Genomic DNA, 27,583 nt, shown 5'->3' with positions numbered 1-27,583 from the left:
CAGTGGTTATTTAGCATCTGTAGGGTCCAGTGCTTTCATAAAATTATTTAATGAATTAAAACTCTCTTCAACAAAAAATAATACACGCAAACTATGTAACATGTGCCTGACAAGATGGAAACTAAAACTTAGTTAAGAAAGTAACAGGAAGTGTAAAAGGAGAGCTCTCCCACCTGAAGCTGCAGTGGTGAGTTTGAGAGCTATATTCTCGTGCCTCCTCCTTCCCATGCACAGCACTGCCGGACACAGTTTACACTGCACACAACCACAGAGACACAGAGAAGACCCAGAACTCCCCTCAGAGAAGGTGTATGAACAGTAACACCTATCTTTCCTGTCCAAAAGCTGCAGTTAATAACTGTATTCTAAATCATGTCGATCTGTAGGACTAATGAGATCTGTTACAGCGCAATGAAAATTGGAGCAAGTCTGAATAATAAGCATCCCTTTATTTGCTGACGCCATTACAAAAAACGGATTACATTAGCAACAAAAAAGTGTTTTCTTGAAGTCAGAGGCAGTTACTCCCCAAAATGTTAAGTAAAACAGTGTACAACATCAGTATTAAAATGTTAAATTTTATATTGTCTTTACCACTTTTGATCTTCTGAACAATTTTATTGAGCAAAATAAGATAAAAGATTACATGTTTATTTTATCTTCAGGAATGTAAAGGTCTAATTATTCAAACAGTTTTTATTATAAAACTAAACTCTGAAGGTGTCTACAGAGTTGGCTTTTTTTTTTCTCTCTTTAAATCAGTAGTCTAACAAGGATTAGAAAAGACAAAACTCTGTTCAGTGTTTCTGACAAAGTAGAAAGGGTGAAAACATAAATAAGGCTTTAATTTGGCAAAATATAATACAATGCCTTCTGTTATCCTTGAATGAACAGCTTCCCAGTTGCTTCACTCTGTAAAAGATCAGAAAGAAGAAATTCATTTTAAGACAAGAAACAAAAGGCAATCAGAAGACATTTGTCAAACATCAAAAATATATACTCTATTTGATCTAGCCTGCTCTTTTGACCAGGATCAAAGCAACTATACTAATGGTAATCGAAAACAAGAAAAAAATCTCAGGATTCAGAAGCTTATGAGGTGGATTTAAAAATATATGAGTGAAAACCTCAGACCCAACTGAGAATAATGTAGGGATTTGAAAGTACTATTAGGAACAGATACGGTATGCTTTCACTCATATGTGGATCTTGAGAAACTTAACAGAAGACCATGGGGGAAGGGCAAAAACAAAGTTACAAACAGGGAGAGAGGGAGGGAGGCAAACCATAAGAGATTCTTAAATACAGAGAACAAACTGAAGGTTGATGGGGTGGGGGGTGGGGGGAGTGGGTGATGGGCATTGAGGAGGGCACCTGTTGGGATGAGCATTGGGTAGTGTATGGAAGCCAATTTGACAATAAAGTATATAGAAAGAAAGAAAGGAAAGGAAAGGGAAGGGAAGGGAAGGGAAGGGAAGGGAAGGGAAGGGAAGGGAAGGGAAGGGAAGGGAAGGGAAGGGAAGGGAAGGGAAGGGAAGGGAAGGGAAGGGAAGGGAAGGGAAGGAGGGAGGGAGGGAGGGAGGGAGGGAGGGAGGAAAGAAGGAAGGAAGGAAGGAAGGAAGGAAGGAAGGAAGGAAGGAAGGAAGGAAGGAAGGAAGGAAGGAAGAAAGAAAGAAAGAAAGAAAGAAAGAAAGAAAGAAAGAAAGAAAGAAAGAAAGAAAGAAAGAAAGAAAGAAAGAAAGAAAGAAAGAAAGAAAAGGAAACTTTTAAAAGAACAACACCTGGAATCCATTTTTATTAGTTTTACTCAATAAAATATAAAGCTAATAAGGTGAGGCGCACTGGAATTTACAACTCTCCCCCATGAATGAACAAAGTTTCAGGCTGAGATTTTCTGAGGTCATGTGAAGCTTTCCAAGTCAGATAAAATGAGTATAAGAAGTGAAACTTTAAAAGCCATTATAGAAACTAAAAAGACTTATCCAAACACAACATATACAATTGTGACTGGTTTGGGAAAAACAGCTAAAAAGGTATCTGTGGTAAAATTGAAAAAATTTGAATATATGGTTTTAATACTGGATGATTTTATAGAACTACTGCTTTTTTGAGGGATTTTTTTGTTTCTTGGTTTTTTTTTGTTTTTGTTTTTTTGGATGTGATAAGGATACTACTGTGGATTTATAAGAGAATGACTATGTTCTTCAGAGATACATATTGAAGTGCTTTGGGATAAAACGTCATGGTATCTGTAAGTTACTTTCAAATGGTTTGACATCAACAAAATACATGTATACACATAAAGAGATCAAGCAGGTAAAGGATGTATGAGTGTTGCACCATTCTTTCAGCTTTTCTTTTTAAGTTTATTTATTTGGAGACAGAGCGAGCGTGAGCAGGGGACAAGCAGAGAGAGAGGGAGAGAGAGAATTCCAAGCAGGCTCCACGCTGTCAGCACAGAGCCCTAATGTGGGGCTCAAACTCACGAAGTGTAAGATCATGACCTGAGCCGAAATCAAGAGCCAGACGCTTAACTGACTGAGTCACCCAAGCGCCCCTCAGCTTTTCTTTATGTGTGAACTTTTTCAAAATAAAAAGTTGAGGGGAAAAGAATTAGAAAGTTAAAAAGCAAAGTTCTCACTGGTTATCATGTTCTCTAATTGAAAACAAGATTAGTAGAGGATCAGAAAGTCTACCTAGCCCACTGGTACAGGATACTATTAAGTGCTACGCAAACATATCACAGAAAATGAAAACCTGAGCACTGTGATAGCCAGTGTAACACGTAGAAATGAATGCCAGCTTTTATCTGGAACACTAGTCTTTATGCTTCAATACTGCTATAAAAGAACATCTTTCTTTCAGAAACAAGAGACAACTACATCATAAAAAAAATCTATTTGTCACACAAGAGTAGGGAATGAACATACATACAAAACACATACACAAAACTTCCCCTCAATTTTTTCTGGATAACATCGAGAGCCTCTCCAATTCACTACTGACAAACCAAATACCAACTTTAGGAAAAAGTCAGAATTGACTACACGAGCAAGAAGAGGCTGGCAACTAAGGATTAGCCAGATGAAGAGAAAAGAAAGCAGCAACAAAAGGGGTCAGAGCACAGAATGCGTGGATTAAAGGAGAAGAAAAGTACTGATTAAGAGCATAGGTGCTGGGCAGAGATCACCTCGACTCAAATCCCAGCTCACCCATTTACCAGCTGCATGACCTTGGGCAAATTACAGGAACCTCTTTGAGTCCATTGTAAAATGGTAATAATCAATAATAATGATAATGATAATAATAATGCCACCTATCTACCGTCCTAGGTTGTTGTCAAGATTAAATGAATGACCACATGTCAGAAGCCTGCTCATGCTTAGGAGCACACTCATAAAGTGACTGCTGTTAAAATTATCGTCCTACCTCCCCAGGATTCCATACCCTGGTTCCAAGGTAACAGGACCTGAATGTTATGGTCTGAATGTTTGTGTCTCCCAAAATTTATATGTTGAGAGTCTAACTCCCAATGCAATGGCATTTGGAAGTGAGGCCTTTGGAAGACTCCACCATCATGAATGGGATTAGTGTCCTTCTAAAAGAGATCGAAGACAGCTCTCTTGCCCCTTCTGCCATGCAAGGACACTGTGGGAAGATGACCGTCTTTAAACCAGGAAGGTCTCACCAGGCACAGAATCTGCTGCAGCCCCGATCTTGGACTCTGCAGCCCCCAGAACCATCAAATATAAATGTTGTTTAAGCCACCCAGTCTATGGGATTTTTGTTACAGCAGCCCAGACTAAGACTCTGGAGTAATAAAATCTTCTGATATGGTCAGATACACACTTTGAATACTGAGAAGCTAGGCAAACATGAAACATAAAGAAAAATAGATATCTGAAAGATAGGTAACAAAAAAAAAGGTATACTATAAAGTACTAGTGTTGCCAATTCAAACCTAAAAAAAATGACCTCAACTCATGAAAAAGGGAAGGAATGATAATCTCTTTTGGGGAGGGAGAGAGGGAGGAGGGATAGGAGATGGATAGGAAGACTTCCAAAAGAGAAGAGAAGGCTTAAGGGTTTACAAATTAAGTCTGTAAGATCAATATACCTACCCCTACATGCTAAGTAACATATATTAGGATTTAGAAAACTAAATTACTACATGTCATCACCTCTCTCATTTTTGTCTTTCAAACATTGTCTTTCCCTTATCAAAACTGTACAGCATTATTTTGAACAATTCATATGTACTTGTGGTGCATACTAAAAAGAAGTAATTTTCCTGACATCAGATATTAATCTATTATCTACATTTTGATGATTAAGCAAATTAAACTTCCAATTTAATCATCAGGTAGTAGTTTGGATTTTTTTCTCATCATAAGTACTAGTTTTAAGAGAGTTCAACGAGAGGGAGAAAACACTGAGCAAAAATGATGGCTAAAGTTAAAACACTGAGGGTAACATAAGCATTTAAAAAATTTTTTTTAATGTTCATTTATTTTGAGGGAGAGAGAGACAGAATGTGGGCGGGGGAGGATCAGAGAAAGAGGGAGACAGAATCTGAAGCAGGCTCCAGGCTCTGAGTTGTCAGCACAGAGCCCGACAGGGAGGGGCTCGAACTCACGAACCGTGAGATCATAACCTGAAGTCGGATGCTCAACCGACTGAGCGACCCAGGCACCCCTGGTAACATAAACATTTAAAGGGCACAAAGAAGAGCTGTGGGAACCAACGGATGTGTAGGGAAGTGTTATCACTGTCAATGCCGGGTAGAACCTATAGACGACAGAGTTCTCAAGTGCCTGGTGGACGGTGATCTTCATACAATCCATCCTGTCTTTCACAATGCACTGCTGATGCTCAACCACCCTTTCACTTGTCAAACCTGGACTTCTGTTCATTAGCTGATAAGAGTTAGCACTCAGGGGAGCTACCTGCCAAACAATAGCTCAGTTTTAGTTGTACTGCCAGGATATATATATTTTAAAAGTTACTATAATTTCATACATCAGAGAAAACAAATCTGAAAAATAAAAGTGTTATACTACCATCAATCAGTATTTAGTCTCAAACTTAATATGATGAAGACCAATGTAGAAACAGGTTCATAAGACTTAATATGAGCAAACCATGTGTTTGGGAAGAAAAAGAAATATTAAAGAACACCTCTGAGATGACGGAGAGATGCGACTGACAAGGTTGAAAGACAAGGATAGTAAGTATTCTTGGAATTTTTTAGGCTCTCAAAAATGAAGCCCTTTCCCTATCACACAAAGGCCTATGGCCTGACTCCAGCATATTTAGCATATTTCATAACTATTTTCAGTTTTTATACTGAAAACTATTATACTTTCTTATACTTTCAGTATTAAAAGAAAGTCCTGTATCAGATCTAGCAATTAGGAAATCACTAATAACCCCAGCAAAAAAGTTTTCACTGGAATGGTATTCTAGACTAGAGGAAGCTGTTAACAGCAAGTAGAGAAGTGCATACTGTGAGAATAGTTTAAGAATATCTGTTAAACAAACAAAATTAAGGTGGTATCCTGAAGGAAGTATGAGGTTAAAACAAGACATCAGAACAGGTTTTTAAGACTACAGAAGGAACATGTGCAGTAAAGAGAGTAAGGCTGAAAACATGAGAGAAAGAGTTTCCCAATGAAACAGGAAGCAAGTTATTTTCCAATTTGGAGAAGGGAGGTAATGTGGCAGAAGTTTATATGCTATGGAGAGATCAGCTTACCAAGGATAAAAGATTAAGGAGTAATTATTTTTGCTGGCAGTTTAAAAGAATGAGCTGGGTTTATCTACAAAGTCTTTTAGAGGTAACTGACCTGAAATAGCATTTTAAAGGAGATTTTATGCCAAGACAGGTCAGAAGACAATCGTTCTATGAAAGTGAGATAGACTGCTGCCCCTGTAATCAAAATGGTGACCCGCTCAACTTTTCCAGGACACCTAACCTATCCTGAGGGCAATAAAATTTCATAACATGGTTAGGTTAATGATAGGTTTATTTATCTTCAATTCAGACTCTCACTTCAGGAGTTAAAAACTGGGATTTCTTGGGGCGCCTGGGTGGCTCAGTCGGCTAAGCGTCCGACTTCGGCTCAGGTCACGATCTCACTGTCCGTGGGTTCGAGCCCCGCGTCGGGCTCTGTGCTGACTGCTCAGAGCCTAGAGCCTGTTTCAGATTCTGCGTCTCCCTCTCTCTGACCCTCCCCCGTTCATGCTCTGTCTCTCTCTGTCTCAAAAATAAATAAACGTTAAAAAAAAAACAAAAAAAAACAAAAAAAACCTGGGATTTCTTGGGGCGCCTGGGTGGCTCAGTCAGTTAAAATTCCAACTTCAGCCCAGGTCATGATCTCACAGTTTGTGAGTTTGAGCCCTGCATCGGGCTCTATGAGGATGGCTCAGAGCCTGGAGCCTGCTTTGGATTCTGTGTCTCCCTCTCTCTGCCCCTCCTCCACTCACTCACTCACTCTCAAAAAATGAATAAACATTAAAAAAGGGGGAATTTCTTTACCCTATAAGCACACATAAGTAAAACTCAGTTTCCAGTTTAAAGAAATTGTGATAATCTGATTTTCAATTCAGCATCTTACCTCAGTAAAAACATTAGTCACTTTATTTTACCAAGTCATTAAAAAAAATCACATAGATCCTGTACCAGAACGAAGATGAGGATAAACTAAAGAAACAGGTGCACACATTATGCAATGAACAAAACCTAGGTGAACAAGTTACAAGAGAGTCTGTTTTATAAGAAGATCAAAGGTGGCAAAAATAAAAGGATTTTCCCCCTCCAAGCCACAAGACCAAAATATGTAAGAGATGGAAATAAAGCTCCAAGAAACCTAAAGCTATCATCTGGAGGTACGGAGAGTGAGAAAGGGGGAATATTTCCATTAGGACAACAAGAGCTTCTGTACTCACGGCAAGCATACGCTACAGACACATTCACATACACAGTGTCAATAACCCACAGACAATGACACTTCAGTTATCCTTACCTAATGCCTAGTAGTGTTCTTTCTCCTTCGTGAGCTGTTGGTTTACTGCCTCAAGCAGCTGCTGTAACTGTGTTACAGTCTGATTTAGACTTACAGACATCGTCTCCTTCTCAGAAGACTCCTAAAGAGAAGGGGAAAGTGATGAGAAACTCCAGAATAAGGAAAAGGCATTTGCAACCAAAATAGAAAATATTTTATTGTTGTTTTAAATACAAACATGAAAAATACTGAAAATCACATGAGAATAAATAATAACAAAAACCACATAAAGAAATATAGTGTGTGCAAGGGACTTGGGTGGCTCAGTCAGTTAAGTATCCAACGGGCTCAGGTCATGATCTCACGGTTTATGAGATTGAGCCCTACGTTGGGCTCTGTGCTGACAGCTCAGAGCCTGGAGTCTGCTTCAGAATCTGTGTCTTCCTCTCTCTCTCTTTTATGTTCTGTCCCTCCCCCACTCACGCTCTGTCTCTCTCTCTCTCTCTCTTAAAAATAAACAAACATTAAAAAAGAAATATTGCTTGCTACCTAGGGGTGCAAATAAGGTTGCACCAAAGAAAGCTAGGTTACAAATGTTACTAGGCCAACAAAGGCAACAATCTAGACCCTGAATATCAGTTATAAATCCATTTCTCTTTTCAGAAAAAAATTCGCCAGACACCAAAGGAAAGCACATTCATAACAGTAAAAGTAAGTTTACATATACTGAGCTAGGCACTACTGTAAATGTTACAGACTATTCTAAGTGTTTTATATAGGAACTCATTTATTCCCTTCAACAATCCTACAGGATTGGTACTATTATCACTGCCTTTCACAGATGGGGCAACTAAAGCACAGAGAGGCTAAGGAAAGTTGTCCAAAGCTACTAAGCAGCAGGGTCAGGATTCAAGCCCAGGCGGCAGTCTACCAAAGTCCACACTCTTAAGCAGTATACCATAATACTTGCAACACAAACATTAAAATGAATATAACACCTTATTAAGCTAAAGTGAAAACATACTTAATAAAAACACTGCACTTCAGAGATAAAATATATCATAGAAAAGATGGCTTTCGGTAAGAATTCAATGTAACTGATGGACATACGTTACAAAGACATTTTTTAAGTCAGAGATGGTTCTTGCACACTTTTTATTCTTCACGTGATTTACAAGGTAATTAGCCTAGAAATGTGCGGTTAAAGAAAACGCATACCGTGTCTGGGGAAACATCACTATTCTCAATAACAGTAGTGTCTCCAGCAGCTTTTACTATTTTTGACTGGATAAGATCAAGTGACTGTTGAGCCTGTAAGGAAAACAATATGGTAGCCTCGAAATACTACAACTGATAAACATATGAGAAAAAAAATGAGCGATTTTCTTACATATTCTGTACAAGATTAAATAAAGCTCATGTCAAAATACAGGTACAGCCAATCTATTGTTTTTCTCTCCAAAATGAAAACAGCTTCCTCCCTGACCAGATTATAAAAACACATGCTCACTGCTTATTGTCTGAAAAGTTCAAACAATACAGAAAATGTATAAAGAAATTTAAAAAAGAAATAACCACAGTTGATATTTAGGTTATTAGTCTAGATAAGGCATCGGCCAATTCTGGACACAGCCTGTCTTTGTATAGCTCGCAAACTAAGAGTGGTTTTTACATTTTTAAAGCATTGTGTTAAGCACACCAGCAAAAATGAATATGTGAGAGAAACCATATATGCCCCACAAATCCTAAAAAAGTCAGTGGGTTTGCCCAGACTCTCTTGTCCAGATCCCTCTTGTATACATCTTGCGACAGTAGAAAATATGGGCAGAAACTTTCATATAAATGGGATTTTAACATACATGCTGTTTTATACTTGTTTGTTTCACAAAGTATTTTTGTTAACTTTTTATATCAATAAATATTTATGTGCATTTCCAATCAAATGTTGCACAGTATTTCTGTTGTAAGTAACACGGCACATCCTTATCTTCGAGCACCTGTTTAATATCCTTAGTATCTGAGAAACCAAACTGCTAGGCTAAAAGCGCACGTTGTATATTTTGATCAAGGTCAAAAATTAAAAGCACATATCAAAGTAAATCAGATTGCTCATCCTTGACAATGTATCACGTATCTAAGTTTGAGCTGATACAAAACATCCTGAGTTCACATTTTATGTTCTGATAACACTAACACCAAAGTAACTTAAAGCTATTCTGAATTCCTAGATTGTGTTTTCCATCATGCTAAATGTACTCTATAGATTCCTAGGCTTCTAGATAACAATTATAAGCTATATCATACAGAACAAATAAAAATATTTCTCTCAACTTTTAAAAAAGTGACATATTTGTTTTGCTAATGACTCCCACAAACACAGACTCTAAAGCAGCTGATATAAGCATATGTAAGCTGCATTACTAAAAATATCTAACAATTACAAATAACTTATTAACCTAATGTAAAAAGAAATGTAATCTTAAAAACTGCCCATTTATATGAGACAAAGAAAGTGTACTTCTACAAAGAAACAAAAGGCACAAATTTCTGAAACATCTTTTAGATCTATAAAAATCTAAAGAAACATGCTTTGTAAGCAACTACATAAGCAAATCTCAACAAAACAATAAATGGATGTAACCAAATTTTTAAGAGTACCTTCACTCAAATTTAAAACTTAATCTGTACTTCATAAAGCAAGTACTTATATAAATGTGTTGAAATAATGAAGCAAATTAAGAATAATGGAAGAACAAGCCAAAATTTTTGTTCCAAAAATGTGACTGTAAAACAGCTTCAATTTATAAACACATTAATGTGCAAAAAAAAAAAAAAAAAAAAATCTACAATTAGCAGTGTGTTTGCTTAAGATTCAAAGCACAACACAGTATGATGATATGGCATCTTCAGGACAAGCCACATCTTACCTTATGCAAGTCGCCAGCTACCTTCTGTCTTTCACTTTGTTCAGTTCTAAGCTTTGTGAGTGTTTCATTTAACTGTGTCTTTAACTGTAAAAATAAAGGAACACCACAGTTAACTTAATCTGCATTCTTCTTTGATTGTGCTGAGACCTCTAGAAGAATGAATGAGAAAGAATGGGATCGCTAACAGTTATTATGCACAGTGGATTAGCCAATATGCTGCACCAGATGTATAGAAAAGCTAAGCGGTGGAGGTTCCCATCTGTAAAGCTAAATATAAGAAAAGCTATAGAAACAAACTAGAGTTTAGAATAGAAAACTGCAAATGTAAAAACAAAACCATCACATTCCAGTAAAGGGCCTTTAAAAAGTGTTACTTAATCACTATTCATTAAGTACTTCGTTCATATTTAAATTATTCCGAATTAAAAGGCAAGTAGTCAGAAATTTTACTAATTAGTTTTTTAAGGCTTTCTTGACCTCTCCAGTTAAGAGTCAACTGTGTAATATTTTAAAAGACATTGAACAGAAGATTACAAATACAGTAAAATGAAAACTTAAAAATTTAGAAGTTGATAATCCTTTAAAACATCACTGAAGAGATCAGTGCAAGACCACAATGGCCTAATATACAACAAGAGATATCTTAAGATATGTCTCAACAACCACTTTGTCAAAATAGTTGTAAAGTTCCATAAACTCTAGTGTCAGTATATAATGCCTTTTCTCATGATAAATGTTCCAATTAAATATGAATAAGGGAAAGGGATTATACTGACAAAAAAATAACTTTCTTATTAAAGTCATCAGGTTAACTGACCTTGCCTCGCACCCATTGGCCTAAATTTCCAAACAGTTCCTCAAGACCCATAAAGGGGAAATAGAAGATCCTAACCTTCAGACTGGAGAGAAAATTAGTGAGGGACTTTTCATGTGGAAATTTGATTTTGGGAACTCTATTTAAATACCCAAATGCTTCAGTTTTTGCTCCTTTACCTAACTCTAATTTAGTACATCAGAGAGATTATTCCAAACACACAAAGTATGTACAGGAAAACAAAATTATTTTATCTTAAAATGTGGCAACAGTTATCCTGAGCAAACAAACAGAAGACTCAAATGAAGATTCAAGGCAAAAATAAGAAACAAATACCATTTAAAATGGTCTCTTAATGGAAGTAGGTAAAAACTACAAAGAGAACATCAGGCCAAATGAAGACTAAACTATAATCCTATGGGCTCGATACTACCGTTGGAGTCAGCTACCTAGGACCAAAGTTAAAAGTAAAATCTTGGGGTGCCTGGGTGGCTCAGTTGGTTGAGCTTCCAACTTCAGTTCCCGTCATGGTCTCACATTTCGTGAGTTCAAGTCCCACATTGGGCTCTCTGCTGTCAGGGCAAGGCCTGCTTCAGATCCTCTGTCTTCCTCTTTCTCTGCCCCTCCCCTGCTCGCTCGCGCTCTCTCTCTCTCTCTCTCTCTCTCTCTCAAAAATAAACTTAAAAATAAAATTTTTAAAAAGTAAGATCTCTAACAATAGTAGTTAAACATTTTTTAACAACACATTGTAGGGTAGGGCTTATGGCTTGTAGCTGTGACATAATCTCAGTCCCAATCTGTGCAATATAATAGTAAGCATATGTATAAAACCAGTCACACTGCGGTGGAAATGACTTAATTAAAGTAAAATGAAGATAAGTAAAAACCAAAATTTTATTTCAAAACTAAAGGGGAGGGCAGGGGAAGGCTCAAATGTGTACATTTCAAAGAGGCCTACTTTGAAAACTCATTCCCATAAATCACTGCCATAACACAGAAGACCAGCCAAATGAGTGAGTTAAGAAGTTTTCTTTGATATACACAGCAGTATAAGAAAGTTCCAAAGTGTGCAGGATTAATTTGGGCTAAGAGGAACTTACAATCTTATAATCTTCCTAGAGTTTATCCAAGTACTTTAAATCTAGTCATGTGCTATAACAATTTTTAAGTCACAGAAAGACATGATTGTTTGAAACATACAACAAGATAGTCCTATTTATCTAACAACTAAGCTTGTCATAATCAGTGTAAATTTCCAGAAAATTTAAGAGTGGGAATACAGGGTACTCTATGTTTTATAAGGCATTTAGCTAAACTTAGTTATCTTTACGTCTATAGATTAGAATTACCATGCTCTAAATGTTATAATAATGATAAAGAATTTTCACAAGCTTTTTGTTATCTATAATCTATAGAAAGACCAGTTAAAATATGGAATGAATTATCGTCCTTGAATGAAGAAGACGTATCTTCAACCTTCAATAATCTCCTTCCAGGTTAGAAAATAAGAGGTCCAGTTAAGCATGGTAACTGAGAAAACAATCTTCACAATTCAGCCAATATTTAGCTGTCTGATTCACTTCTTTATTCACTGAAAATAATGCTGTCCAAGAAACAGGTTTTATAAAACACAGAAATTTTTTCTGGAGAAGAGTTGCAAGCCCAACATGCTATTGTTAGAGGAGCTAAGAAAGAAGGGGTCATCTTAGGAGTAAAGAAAAGAAAGATCATCTTAGGAAGTCATCAGAATATGAAGATTATCTTAAACTTACAAAAATGCCAAGCTAAAGAGGTTAGCAAGGAGAAGAAGTCTGGATGGCTTCTCCACATGTCAACACAAGTGTTTTCAGAGCCTACTTGATACCCAGTGGAGAACAAGCTTCTTACCAAATTTAGCTCTTCATTCTGTCTTACTGCTTCAGAATATGAATCATCAAGTTTTTTCTGCAATTCAGTCAACAGATCTTTCAGCTGCAATGAAGTTTAGAGTTTAAGATTGATCTCCTTATGATATCCCATGTTTTGTATGCTACTCGGAAGCTCCGCCACAAACAACTTCTATGGAAATACTATCACTGTTATAAACTTCATTTAAATTGAGAAGCAAGGTAGAAAAAGTTCTATTGTAAGTACCTCTCTGACTTCCGTAACATAGGTAGATCGCTCAAGTTCTGCCTTCTCTAGTTCCATTTCCAAATGCTCTCGCTCTCTTCTCAGCTGGCAAAGCAACAAAGAAGGAAAAGTTAACATATTTAAGATCTCCTTTCATGATGCTCCCCCATAATGAAAAGTTATAACACAAACATAACACTTTATCATCTCAAACACTACCCATGATATTCTTAAAAGCATAACAACTGCATCATTAGATAACAGAAATCTTAACACATAGATCTTAAGACAACCCTTAATACTAAAAATGAGTCCACGGGTTACAAGTGATGAAGTAACATACATTTTCAATATCTTTACTTTCTCTTCTTAATCGCTCTAGCTCTTGTTCTGAAGATGTGAATGACAACTGCATCTGAAATGCGAAACAATCATATGACCACGTAAACCTTGTTGCAGTTTAAGCAGACACTTCAGAGGTTCTGAAATGTATCTCATTTAAAATCATACTGAATTTTAAAAGACCTTAAATATGAGAGTATGACATTTGATTTAACCAGTAGTCAAACCCACCCCATTTGCATGATATTAAGGCTAGCTAAAAGTGCTGAATTTTTTTAAAACAATCAACTAATAACTGGCTGTATTTAATCCCCAAATGCATTAACATAGAATACCATTGGCAACCCTAGATTTTGCACAGGTTGGCACCGGAAAACAAGTGATTATTACATATTTTTATTGAAGTGTAATTGACATACAATATCCTGTTAGTTTCAGGTGTACATTACAGTGATTCGATTACTTTCATACATTACAAAATGGCCCCCAAAGTCTAGTTACTATCTGTCACCATACAAAGATGACTACCACAGAGATGACACTCTTTACCACAGCCAAATAAATGGGAGAAAAATTACAGTAACATTCAGATCACATGAAAAAAAGTTTTTCTTGAATACTGTATCATGGATCACATATCAATGCTGTAAAGCTTTTTTTTTTTTAATTTTTTTTTAAATATTTATTTTTGAGACAGAGAGAGAGAGCGAGAGAGAGAGAGAGAGAGAGAGAGCGAGCATGAATGGAGGAGGGTCAGAGAGAGGGAGACACAGAATCTGAAACAGGCTCCAGGCTCTGAGCTGTCAGCACAGAGCCCAACGCAGGCCTTGAACTCACGGACCGTGAGATCATGACCTGAGCCAAAGTTGGCCGCTTAACCAACTGAGCCACCCAGGAGCCCCAATGAAAAGCTTATTTTGAACCCCAAATTCTTTGCCTTATGTTCAAAGCACTTTACATCCTCTATCACTACTGTCTGGTCGTACACTAAACAAGTGATTCTCAAACTTGGGTGGGCATTAGAATCCATTGTGGGGGTGCTTGAAACACAGACTGCTGTCCCCACAGTTTCATATTCAGAAAACCTCAGGTGGGGCCAAGAAAAAGCATTTCTAACCAGTTTCCACATTACACTGATGCTACTGATCCAGGGCCCACATTCTTCAGAACTACTGCACTATGCTTTTCTTTTGTAAATACCTGTTTAATAGTCTTCTGTGATTCATCGACCTTAACTTTCCATTTGTTTTCTTCTTGCTCCACACTTCTCTGTAGCTTCTGTAAAATTCCTTCCTATGGGCAAAAGAATGGTTGTTTTGAAAAATTCATGTTCTAATGACAAGATCAGTATTTAAGACTCTAAGGAATACGTTAATAATTTAAAAATAAAACTAAAATGTAGACTAAAAATCATTTCCTACTGTTTCTGCAAGGACGGATTTATATTTTTCACACTCGAGCTGTAACAATGTGTGCATTTCATCAGCTTCTTTCAGCTTGTGCTCTAGAACCTACAGAGAATAAAATAAAGAAAAATTCTCTAGTTTTACCAGGAAACTGTGTACTTCAAATTTGTTGCAGTATTTAATGGTATATTTTGACAAATGATTTCTGACTGCTTTATAGTGAAACACTACATTTCAACCTTCTTAAGTAAAAATAAAGTTCAATGACCTTTTTGGTCACTCAGTCTTCACTAATAAAACTTCCTGAGTCTGATTATTATAAAATATATTACACAATTTTATAATAAATAGGCTTATCGCTCTTTAGCAGGATGGTAAAATCAAAGCAGACCCACAAGTGAAGTCAAGTCACAACACCTATGCTACACACACATGGAAAAGAGGATTTTATTCATGCCACTTGAGATACAAAATATCTTCCAAACATTAGCAAAGATAAAGACACATCTAGATTCTGAACACTCTTAATGATGTATTTGGGGATACTTTAGCAAACCAGTCAGTTTCTACCTACCTACCTCAACTGATCTTTACTTTTTAAACAGACTAAAAACAGAGTAAGAGATAGTTAAATATACAGTTTTAGAAGTGATTACAATACAGAGTTAAAAAAACAGCAAACATTAGCTTTGTATATGTACCAAATGCAATGAAGACTTGTGGCATTTCTACCAAAATTTATTCAAAATGAAATCACTTTCTTACACTTTCTCAAAAGGTCATTATTCTACTCATAATATATACTTTATTGTTCCACGCTCATAAAGGTAAATTCGGATTTACTTCATTTTTCCATGTCAGTTAAAACAGAGATACTTCATTTCTTGAACTAACCTTAACCTCCTCTGAACTTGAAATTTCAGCCACACATTCTTTTGCCTTCTTTTCAAATCCATGCAGCCATTCACGATAATTCTGTAACAAAGAAAAGTCAAAATAAGCAATTTCCAAAAATACCTAAACGAAATAGGGACAAAATTTTAAATAACCAAACTAGAGGACTACAAAAGAAACCACCTCTCTGGAAATTTCGAAGAAAAATAAACTGCTGTGCAAATTGTACCTAACCCAGATTTGAAAATAAACACTGGGGCGCCTGGGTGGCGCAGTCGGTTAAGCGTCCGACTTCAGCCAGGTCACGATCTCGCGGTCCGTGAGTTCGAGCCCCGCGTCAGGCTCTGGGCTGATGGCTCGGAGCCTGGAGCCTGTTTCCGATTCTGTGTCTCCCTCTCTCTCTGACCCTCCCCCGTTCATGCTCTGTCTCTCTCTGTCCCAAAAATAAATAAAAAAAAAAAAAAAAAAAAAAAAAAGAAAATAAACACTAAAAATATACCTAGGTACTACCATCAAAATCAAATCTTATTTACTTTGACCAAGGTTATCAGCAACTGAATTCAGGACTTAGATAGAGATCTAGGCTCACTTAATTCCAGCCTCTACCACTTAAATAGTGCCAGGACTAACAGATTCAATCTTTAAAACAGAGAAAGAATTTTCAAAACTTTTTTCAGATAAACCAGTTCTCAAAAACTAAGTAAACCGAGTTCTCAAACTGAAAGTTCAACGGAAAATACTCAATTCAGAGGATTTCAAACTCCATGAAGATGCTCCAGAGATTCTGAACATACCTCAAAATAAATATGTATTATGAAGTGTTTTTAAAATCATAATGAGAAGTGATAAGAATACACAAACATTTACTTGTTTAAAAATAACAAAACTCTATTTGTGCTAATAGGTTAAATGGATGCAAACCCAGGCATATGTTTTGGTTTTAGTAATTATTCTAAATTTTAGAACAAATTGTGCTACATTTTTAATGCTTCTTATCCAAATTTTAAACTCTGGTAAAGAGTATTTGTTAACAAATACCTAAAAAGAAGAAGAAGAGGAAATTTGATTTAAAGTCCTTGGTTTAATTTACTCCAAGAAAAAAGAACACACATGAAATTTCTATTAACTGCTCTAACATCAAGCATTACTTATGTGCTGAATCAGGATTCTCTATACTCTATCAAATAAGAATTAAAAAAAAAAAACAATAAAACCGGATGCTGAGATCACCCCCACAACACAATACCCCACAGTATAAATTAGTCAAGAGTCTCTATTAAAAAAAAAGAAAAACACTCTCATGTTATAAATTTGATCCAAGAATAAATGTACTATTAAAATCTTACTTAGCTTCAAATACCAGGATTCAATAAAAGTTAGCCAGCTGAAAAGCTAATTTAGTTGCTTAATGTTTGTAAACATTCCTCTAGGTTATATAGTTTAGATCTCTCCTATAAGGATTTGCTTAGCACAAAAACAAAAGAAAACAGTAAAAGGATTATACTTCAGGTATACAAGTCCTTTTATACCTGACTATATTGGCTTAAGATTAAATTTAAAGCTGCTTTATTATCTTAAGTTAAATAAATTATCCTATCCTTCATACCTTTAAAAACCTAAAACACTACACTCTAAGAGGTATAGTTAATATATTCCTCAAATATAGACTACATGCAGAAATATTCAACTTTTAACAAGTGGATGAACCAAAGCCAAATATCATCATCCAAGTCTAACGGCGATTTATAAACATTTATAGTGTCAAAAACATTTGGCTATTGAGGGTGGGTAATACCGTTGGTAAGAATAAATCTGTTACATAAAAAAGGATTTTTAATGCTGGTGATCTTACACAATCTTTCAAGAATAGGTATTACAAGGGGTGCCTGGGTGGCTCAGTCAGTTAAGTGTCCGACTTTGGCTTAGGTCATCATCTCACAGTTTGTGGTATCAAGCCCCGTGTCGGGCTCTGTGCTGACAGCTCAGAGCCTGGAGCCTGCTTCGGATTCTATGTCTCTCTGTCTCTCTCTCTGCCCCTTCCCTGCTCACACTCTGTCTCTTTCTCTACCTCTCAAAAATAAACATTAAAAAAATTTAAATTAAAAAAAAGAATAGATATTATAAATCATTAACTCTCTTGGCTCATAAAAATACTGTCAAAGAAATCAATTCCCAAATTTTATTTCCATTAAGTAATAAAATTAAAGTGGGAATAAAGAATTAAAAACACATTATGGCCACAAAAGAAAAAATATAAAATAGATGAATAACAACCCCTTCTTCTAGGTTCAAAGTTAAGACCAGCACTAGAACTGACAATGTATCTATTTGCCTATCCAGTGCAAGTTATCTCATCAGTTAAACCCACAGTGGTAGAGATCTACCAAACTGATCAAACCTGAATGTATCCTCAACAGTTACAAAGGAAACAAAAGAATTGTTGCTTCTCGTACAAATTCAACTTAGACTGTATGTAGATATAATCTGAGAACAAGAGCTAAACTCAAACTACACATAGAACAGGCCGTTAAGTTTATTTATACCACACCTAGTGCCCACAGAAAGAGCCAAGAGTTCCTTGGAGAAACAGTTGATTCCAAGTTTGAGGTAGAAAATGTTGACATAGCACTGCTTTGTCAAAAGGATTGGATAGCCAGCCTAAATAAGTTCCAATGGGCCGAAGAAAGACAAGCAGACATTTATAGACCTCATGACAGAAGCGCACAACACTGCCCATGAAATATTGCCCTACTCCACCCTACGTCCAAAGTATTGAATCTGAATCTAATCAGGCCTCTATGGACCAGCAATTTATGAGATATACAAAGGACAGAGAACACACTGACACTACAAGGGTGGAGTCAGCTAAATCCAGACTAGGAAACTTCATATGAAACCATTAGGTTTTAAAAAAGAGAGAGAGAGAAGGGGTGTTGCTGACATTTAGGAGGGGATCCATGGAATTAAAAAAAAAAAAAAAAAAAATCTAAGAGACATCTTAAACCAATTACATATTGACCTTACTTAAGGTCCTGATTAAAACAAACTAAAGTAAGTGGTGGGGCGCCTGGGTGGCTCAGTTGGTTTAGTGTCCGACTTCAGCTCAGGTCATGATCTCATGGTTCATGAGTTTAAGCCCTGCGGTGGGCTCTGTGCTGACAGCTCAGAGTCTGAAGCCTGCTTCGGTTGTGTGTCTCCCTCTCTCTCTGTCCCTCCTCAGCTCATGCTTGGTCTGCCTCTCTCTCTCAACAATAAATAAACATTAAAAAGAAAACAACAAACTAAAGTAAGTGGTTATTTCATTAAAATTAAAAATTCATATAACAAATGGAGAAATGTATTGACAAAATGTATGAAATTAAAGATTTTTTTCATGTAATTTTTTTAAAGGAATCCTTATCTTTTAGAAATACATACTAAAATAGCTATTGATGAAATGCTTTGATGTTTGATTTCTTTCAAAATAATCTAGAAAGTACAGGAAAGGAGGTAAAACAAGACTGTGTATTGATGTATGGAAGGGGGTACATCAGGCTCATTACGCTATTCTACTTTTGAGTGTATATACAATTTTCCATTAAAATAAAATTTTTAAAAAAAGACCTACAACACCATTTTACAAAACTACGTGCACACTCACTTTCTCTGCCTCAAATATTCACTGTAATAATTCTGTGAATCAAAGCAACTTTTCTCATTTAACCTCAAGTAAAGCAAGCTGTTCTGTACTACCTTCAAGCCTTTTGCTTAAAGAAGTTAACAGATGTTGAGTTTTGAAAAGAAAAAAAAGCCTCAAAGTATTAAACACATTTAATTAGAAAATAAAGTGCTCCTAAAACTAAGAAGCAATCATTTAAAATTAAGCTCTATTATGAATAAAGCCATTAAAAACATTACTGATTTAGTAAACATTAAGAAATTTTTCTTTCCCAAATATGCTTATGATCCTCTAAATAATATATTACGTAAATTTTGTAGCATACAACAAAAGTATCAGTTGTATAAAGAGAAATGAGTTTTGAACCAAGTTATTTATCTTACCTACTCAAAAGCACCCTAAGTTAAAAATGGAAAAGATTAAGGAATAGATGTACTTGTGAACCAAGTGCAGAATGCTCATTACAACTTCCTTGAATAATGATAAAGATGACATGTGCAAAGAAATAAAAATCAATCTTACCAAATTAGGAGGAACAGACACCTTTGGAAATAATTTTTTGAGAACTTCTTTAGCTTCTAATTCAACAGCTTCCACATGTTGTTGTCTTTCCTAAAGCAGAAGATGAACCAAATCAAACTTACAAGATTATAGAATTAAAAAAAAAAAAAAGTTACAGTCTTTTAAGTTCTAAGGGAGAAAAAAGTCACAGTATTTTAAAAATTCATCTTAATACTGGTAAAAGTTAAAATTTCTCTTTTTAAAATATTAAAATGCTTCTGTAAGAAAAAATCTGCAAAATCTCTAAAGCATCCTAAATAACCATGTCTTATATTAATCAAGCCAAGGCAATATCTGGTAATTCCCTTGCCATTAGAAATCAAGTGATTTGCCCCTCAATTTAAAAAACAGAAACAAAAATAAGAAAACAAAAAATACACTTCCTATAGCTAAAACTTTAAACTACATGTTATAAAAAACAAAAAAAAACACTTCCTATAGCTAAAATTTAAACTATATGCAAAAAATATGCATCTGAGCAACACTGAGGCTTATGGTCTAGCAAATCTCTCTACAAAAAAAATGCACTACTGATGGACTATAATAATGATGGGATTAAAATGGCAAATCTCACATTTCCAGCTTCAAGGTCAAGTGAAGTTACTTATGCTAAACAAAGAAAAAAAAGGCTGTCAAAATTTGATGGGTGGTACATATGGGAAAAAGAGGAAAGAGGAAAAACTCATGGCAGTTAATTCATTAATACCAAGCATCAAGAAAACTAATTCTGACACTTGTAGGGACTCTGTCAGCTGTAAATTTAAAGGTATTACAAATGCATGTCTAAATTTGGTGATTTTAAAACCAAGTACAATGGGTATCAATTATTAACTCAAAACCATGGTTTGTCAAAATTAGGATAACAACTTGATCACAAGCAAAATAAAACTCTAATAATCAAACTACCTCTACCAGATTTTTTTAAAAATGACATCTATAAAAATGCACATCTAAACCAAGCCAAGAAAAAACATTTATGAAGCTGAGGTGACAAGACAAGCAAGCTAACAACATCTCAACCCTATCTTTCCAACATCATCTAAATGCGACCTTTGAAATCCAGTACTGATTTAAGAGGCATACGCACCAATTTAGAAAATCTAACATGAAAATCTAAAATTACACAATAAAAACTAGAGATTAATCATATTCTCTGCAGACACAAAAAAACTTTACTCAACATTAGTAGCAGGGCTTTACTAGATGTTTTAATGGAGTATTTTCAATGATTCAATAAAGTTCACTATTTTTCAGAAATACACCCATCTAACTGCATAAGATACATTCATTCAAAGAAAATTAACCGCTGATTCAGAATTAATTCACAATTAAGAGGTCATTTTTGGGGCACCTGGGTGGCTCAGTCGGTTAAGCGGCCGACTTCGGCTCAGGTCACGATCTCGCGGTCTGTGAGTTTGAGCCCCGAGTCAGGCTCTGTGCTGACAGCTCAGAGCCTGGAGCCTGTTTCAGATTCTGTGTCTCCCTCTCTCTCTGCCCCTCCCCTGTTCATGCTCGGTCTCTCTCTGTCTCAAAAATAAATAAACGTTAAAGAAAATTAAAAAAAAAAAAAAAAAGAGGTCATTTTTATCATGTGACCACAGAAGTGGTAGAACAATCACTGAAGAAAAATAGGAAAAGAGGCACTTTTTAGAAAGCTTTCCAAGGTAAAAAGAATCTAAGTAAAAGAAACAAGTGTCAAACTTATAACAAGAGGCAAAAAAAATGAGAAGTTACTTTTGATTTGTACTAATTTTGCTAAAAAGTTTTCATTTGATACAGTAGTTTGGTTGTGGATAGCAATCTCCATTCTACTTTAATGCTTAGAAAAGATCTTATGTTGAAAATTGCTATCTTTATCTAAGTGTAATATATACAAAGTATCTTTCATGTGAACTTATCATTGATAGTAGCTCCTCAAGAATACTTACTAATTTAAAGATAAACCTGAAAAAGTAGTATACCATCCTCTCCTACATTTTAGGTAAGATTATTACTTATTTGTATCATCTAAAACACTAAAGGAATTCTTGTACATACTTCTTTCTCCTCCAACCTAACTTGTGGTTCTGAGTCAATCAACATCACTTTACACCTAGGCTACCTGAAAAACAGTCTAAATTCCATTAAAATAGAGGAAGACTGCAATTTCCATTCTCTGTAGAACACTGGCTATGTAAGAAAACATCATGCACTTGGTGATAAGTTTGAAACAAGGGTAAAGTTTTATACTCCTCACCAATCACAGGATGAAACATGGATAAATTCTAGTTCTCTTTTGTAAACAATATACAAGAATGCCTATGACAGTGGCCCATAATTTCTTGCAGGAATGGCATAATAAGTAATTAGCACTTCCCAGAAACCCAGTCTCATTAACAAAATAGAAGCTAAAAGGCAGGTGTTAACAGTGAAAAAGAAAGTAAAGAGACCCCCCCCCCCCCCCAATGGAACGGACTGCAACTACGCTCAAAAAATAAATAAATAAATAAAAGTCCTACCTGGCCTAGATCATTCTTTTCCCTGGCCTAGATTTCTCTAGTCCCAGTGTCTGCCAGCTATCTCAAATTTAGGTTTTAGTGAAAATTAAGCCCAGGTGAGTAGGTATAGAAATACAAATCTATTACACTACAGGAAAAATAAAAGATTCCCTCAGTCCACAAAATACTTCCAGAATGATGAACTGAATCACATAATTAACTTTATTAGCCCATGTACAAAATTCAATACTCCTGTTCCACATTTATTCTTGGTAGGAGTTTTCAAAATGCCTGACTAAACTGGCACATTTGTTTCAATCATTAAAAACAACTCTTCTCCATTACATTTCATTAGAATCTTCCAAACCATCCAACAACTTAAACTCAGGAAGAATATCCTTTACCATTGTGAAGACAGAGGGAGCTGTATGTTTCAGGAGTACTTTACATACTCCAGTCAGGAGAATAATCCCTTCTATTAATATTCCACACTATACATAACACATGCCTCATTACTGTCCAGCCACTTCAAAACCTTAAGTTTAATTTTAATTTCATCTCCTCTAAGGAACAACCCAGCCAGAACTGATCGCTTCCCTGTACTTAACACTTTGATCATTTTCTACCCTGTGTGAGTCCTCTTGGTGTGCCCCAAAGAACCCAGCAGATTTCATGTACATCTATGTATTCAAATGTGTTTAATTCAGTTAGATTTTGAGGGGGTCAGGGTTTTTTCCGAGGCTCTTAACCATCCCCCGAGGCATACAGTGACAAGGGCTTACATGGGTAGCATAGGTCTCCTGAGACTCTACAGCTTAAAGCAGTAATCACCAAAGCTCAAACAATCAGGTAATCACAACAAACCGCATGCCCAAAATTAAAGCTTTGAAGAGTAGATGAAAAAAAGCAGAGATGACAGAGATGATAATGTGGATGATAAGGAGATTTTATATTTAAATTGCAGTAAAATTAAATGCTTTAGTCTGATTTTAAGACAAGCTGCAGATTTTCTCTGTTCGGTGGATTGTTTCTAGGAGTTAGCATTACAACCTTGGAAGTCTTGTTCACTTTGTCCTGCAGCATTTTTTCAGTTGATGCCAATGCTTCCATTGCTTCCCAGTTTTTCTCCCGAAGGTCCTAATCATTTTTAGAAAGAATGATTTCAGTTTATCCATTATTGAAAGATTTTTGCTTTTTACTTCATCAGTATTTTGCACTGCATTTAAATGCTGGTTACTGCAAAATTATTTCAATGGGAAATATGTATATTAGCAAAAAAATAAAAAGCAATGTTCAGAAGTCTGAATGAGAAAATAAAGATGCCCACTTCCCATGTTTTAGTATACACACCAAATATGCCAGCTGTAGAGTAATTACTATGCACGTGTGACAAAGAAGAAAGCATTCAAAAGTAAACACACAAACCAAGATAAAAATGATTTCAGGTACATCAAATATTAGGGGATTAAGGACAGAAAATACACAAGTATTGCAAAAAGCTTTACATTGTGGCTTTTAAACGAGGACCATTATCACTCAGACTTTCCACTGTGGCATAACTTTCCCCTCTAAATAGGTTTTATCAAATTAACGCATGTTGAGTCTACCTAAGAATAACATAGTCACTGCACTTGCACACGTGTATGCCACAAAGCAACCTGACATGAGTGTATCTCATCGAGGTACCTCATCGAGGCTGAAAATGGGGAGGCTAGAAAGCTATAAAATCACATTCTCTTGGAAGAGAAACAGAAATCATTGGAAACTGAGCTCTGAAAGATCTATTTTAACAGCATTTCATTAGCAAATAGAAGTACGTACAATCTGCTATATTTCAGTCTTTCTTCAGATTGAGAAATCTAAACATTGAAAACAAAAAGCCAATAATCACCATTTACTGAATGCTTACTTATGTGCCCAACACTGAACTTGGTGCTTCATGTAAATTCTCACTAATCCTCATAACATTTTATAGATGGGGAAATCACAGCTGGGGTCATTTCAGAAATTTGGCCAAGTGCACACAGTCAGTGAAGTGGCTGAGCGGGAATGGACTGACGCCGCAGTCTGCTGGCCTTCAGTGTCCGGGCACTTCTCACACACTTCCATGCCTGCAGCGATGCTGCTGCATTACACTGGTATTACTACGTCCTCCCTGCCTCAGAATCCGGACGATAAAACACAGTTAAGATGTTAACAATATATTGGCAAATTCAAATATATTGGTTTTGTGGCCAAGCAATGCTGTTAGTAATGTTACACAGACACACAAAGGGCAATTCACATACCTAATTTTGACAAACTCTGGGGTGCAAGTACATGTCAACTAATGTTAAATTAACAAATTAATGCAGACTTTGAAAATTAAACTTCCATTGGAAAACACATATCAATTTCCCATCAAGATCCCCTTAGACATTTCAGGAACATTTTTAACCTTGCTCAAGTCTTAGCAAGCATACTTTTGTGTGCAAAAATTCCTTCTCTAGCAAGAAATGGTTGGATTCTACTTACAGGTATCACCTTCTGGTCAGAATTTTTTAAGAATCACCTAAATCACTGTCTATTCAGTAAAAGTATTAAGATTTGTATTTCTTAGGGCACTATCCTCTTCCACTATACTGTAAATGTATTCAGGTTCTGAGGCCTCTAACATGCTTCATTACCAAAATTTGAACCACCTCTCAGTTAAAAAAAAGGGAGGTTCCAGAAGGCTCCGAAAGACATAATTACTAAAAATATTGAGTTTCAATACTGGCTTACTTTCAGTTTACAAAAAGGCTAGCCTAGTCAAATTAAAAAAAAATACAATGGATTTTAAAATATTGAGACGAAAGAATTTTTTCAAATAAAAGTTCAACCAAAAGTCAATTGCATTTTAATAAAAAAATTAAAATCTGAAGCTGTAATATAGTTTCAATACTTAAAATTATAATCAGAAATATACAAATTAGTCATTTATTTATTAAAATATGTTCTCTAATAAAATGATTAATAATCCTTCCAAATAAGGTACACACAAAACAGCAAGATTAAGAAAAAATCTACATTAAAATTAAAAAAAATTCTGAATCATGGTATTTCAGTGAAATAATAAAAAGGAAAGTTTTATTCTGACAAGATTTGCTTACATTGTTTTTCTTCCTCTGGTGTTCAACAGCCTCCTTCAAAGAATCTAACTCATTCTGAAGACCAGTTATTTCTTGCTCTCTTTCTGAAATTCTAAACCAAAACATGAATACACATAGCAACATTTTAGGCAGTGAACATGGTATTTACTACTACAAAATAAAAACAGCAAGCAGACAATGCTTTGCAGAATGTATTAACAGGTAAACTCTTTTAAACTCAACTATTAATTGTCACCATGGAAAACCTATTCCTGATGCACTCTTATTTTCAAAAATGACTTTTACAATATGACATGCTGATATTTGTGCTAAAGAGAAATCATCCCCTGAAGAAATAGTTTATGAATATATGAACTTCTGCAGTTAAAGTTGTTTCTATTTTTATCTATGGCAGAGAAATGGCTATTTTCAGAAGAGTGAAAACTGATGTACAAGCATTCCCTTAAATATTTTTTCCAAAAGGTAATGAAATCAGTTATGACTTTCTTTAAATGGCTAACCCACAACAAAAGTGTGATATTAATGTAAGGTAAGTGTCATCATTTTCATAACATTATCAGGATTCAGGTTTTTCTAGTTCTAATGCATTAGTTAATTCCCAGAAATGCAGAAAGCAATGGCAAAGATTCCCAATTCAATTCTGTTACAGTTGAGAGCAGCTTGGATATAAAGTCAAATTACAAATAGCTCTTCCTTAAGAATAAGGCTCTATACAAGGGCTTGGCAAATTAGGGCTCTGGGCCCAAACCACAGACCTTCTTTGGCCCTCTAGCCAAGAGCTGATTTTACGTTTTTAAAGAATTAAAAAAAAAAAAAAAAAATACAAAGCAGAACTCTGTGGCCCACAAAGACTAAAATATTCACTACACGCCATTTACAGAAAAAGTTTGCTGACTTTGCTATAAACAGTCAAACTCCAGACTTAATTCACCAGTAAATAATTCTAAACCAGTAAGCCAACAACCCTGTAAATGATTCAAGATGGAACAACACTTAATGTGGTCAACATCTAGCATGTTCAAACATACCAAGTTAGCCAAAATAACCTTAAATGTACCCTCTGAGAGAAAAATACCAGCCAACAATGAAAGAAAAGTGCTTCAGCATAAAAAGTCCCCTTAAAAGATAGCAACCATAAAGATGATGAAATTTTTTTTTAAAATGCAGAAGCAGTGGGGCGCCTGGGTGACTCGGTTAAGGGTCCAACTTCTGCTCAGATCATGACCTCACAGTTTGTGAGTTCAAGCCCCACACTGGGCTCTCTGCTGTCAGCATGAAGCCCACTTCAGATCCTCTGTCCCCCGCCCCCCCCCACTCAAAAATAAACATTTAAAAAAATTTTTTAAATAAAATAAAATGCAGAAGCAGAAACTTAAATTTGCATCATCCAATTCCACAATGATATCAGGAAGATAACTGAGATAATGTAAGGTAAATAAGTAAAGCCTTGAAAATACAATTTAACTTTATTCAGATGTTTTCTGAATGCCTAAAAACCTCAAAATCTCCCTCAACTAAACTCTAAACACCATAAAAAGGTACATCAGTTCAGCCAAGGGCACAGCTAAACTCTAGTGACCTGCAGGTGCAAGAAATCTAAATAGAATTAGAAAAATTAGGTGCCATTTATAGTTAAATTGCTTATCTGAGAACTGTTTAGCACATAAAAACAATTACCACTTCCCCAACTGTGAATCAAAATTATTACTTACACTTTTAATAGTTCTTCATGAGGAGGAAAAGATGAGGCCTGTTAAAAGAGTTAAATATTATTTCAAAGTAAAGCTTTCTAGAAGACCACAAAAAATTAAAACTCTTCTCAGATATAAATTAAGACAACAAAGGTAAAAATACTATATATTCTGTATGCCTGTCACCAAGTAATCTTAATAAAAATATGTATACATTTTAAAAATGTACTGAGTACTAAATCAAATCATTGTCACTACATACTTAAATTCTTCACTTAACAAGTATTTATCAACTTCATAGCATGTGCAAAGCACTGAGTTAACACATTAAATTTTCCTACTGTACAATTCTTTTGACTATATTAAGCTTCCAAAAGTCCAAATAACATAAGTGAAGTTAAAAGAAAAACTAAGAAAAGTTAACTTGCATGTAACAGAAAGTTAATTTTACGTAACGTGCAAAAGTACACAACATACAGTATTTATATACCTTGAAGATTATAATCTTTCATACTAAACTACTATACTATAATCTCCTTGCTGAGAGGGACAAATTCTTTTGCCCT

The 27,583-nt window shown here is 35.5% G+C and overlaps 1 protein-coding gene across 9 annotated transcripts in view; it reads right to left on the bottom strand.

Annotated features, from left to right (window-relative positions):
• Positions 1–430: 430 nt before the first annotated feature.
• Positions 431–27,583, bottom strand: part of KTN1 (kinectin 1) — a 108,557-nt gene continuing 81,404 nt past the window's right edge. For 3 of the 9 annotated variants that reach the window (XM_058739125.1, XM_058739126.1, XM_058739128.1), the window contains 14 exons: positions 27,039–27,076; positions 25,327–25,417; positions 23,246–23,332; positions 19,680–19,769; positions 15,500–15,580; positions 14,621–14,710; positions 14,400–14,492; positions 13,201–13,272; positions 12,879–12,962; positions 12,633–12,716; positions 9,932–10,015; positions 8,223–8,315; positions 7,026–7,146; positions 431–912 (listed from right to left, as the gene is read on the bottom strand). In XM_058739125.1, the coding sequence (XP_058595108.1) occupies positions 7,033–7,146; positions 8,223–8,315; positions 9,932–10,015; positions 12,633–12,716; positions 12,879–12,962; positions 13,201–13,272; positions 14,400–14,492; positions 14,621–14,710; positions 15,500–15,580; positions 19,680–19,769; positions 23,246–23,332; positions 25,327–25,417; positions 27,039–27,076 (1,101 nt within the window). In that variant the 3' untranslated portion in view covers positions 431–912; positions 7,026–7,032. The remainder of the gene's footprint in view (positions 913–7,025; positions 7,147–8,222; positions 8,316–9,931; positions 10,016–12,632; positions 12,717–12,878; positions 12,963–13,200; positions 13,273–14,399; positions 14,493–14,620; positions 14,711–15,499; positions 15,581–19,679; positions 19,770–23,245; positions 23,333–25,326; positions 25,418–27,038; positions 27,077–27,583) is intronic. The other 6 variants (XM_058739130.1, XM_058739132.1, XM_058739131.1 and 3 more) reach the window with 3 other exon arrangements.

This window comes from Neofelis nebulosa, chromosome 7, assembly GCF_028018385.1.
Source record: "Neofelis nebulosa isolate mNeoNeb1 chromosome 7, mNeoNeb1.pri, whole genome shotgun sequence".
NCBI lineage: Eukaryota > Metazoa > Chordata > Mammalia > Carnivora > Felidae > Neofelis > Neofelis nebulosa.
Note: the sequence above shows the minus strand (reverse complement) of the source record. Positions and strands in the feature narration are given on the sequence as shown.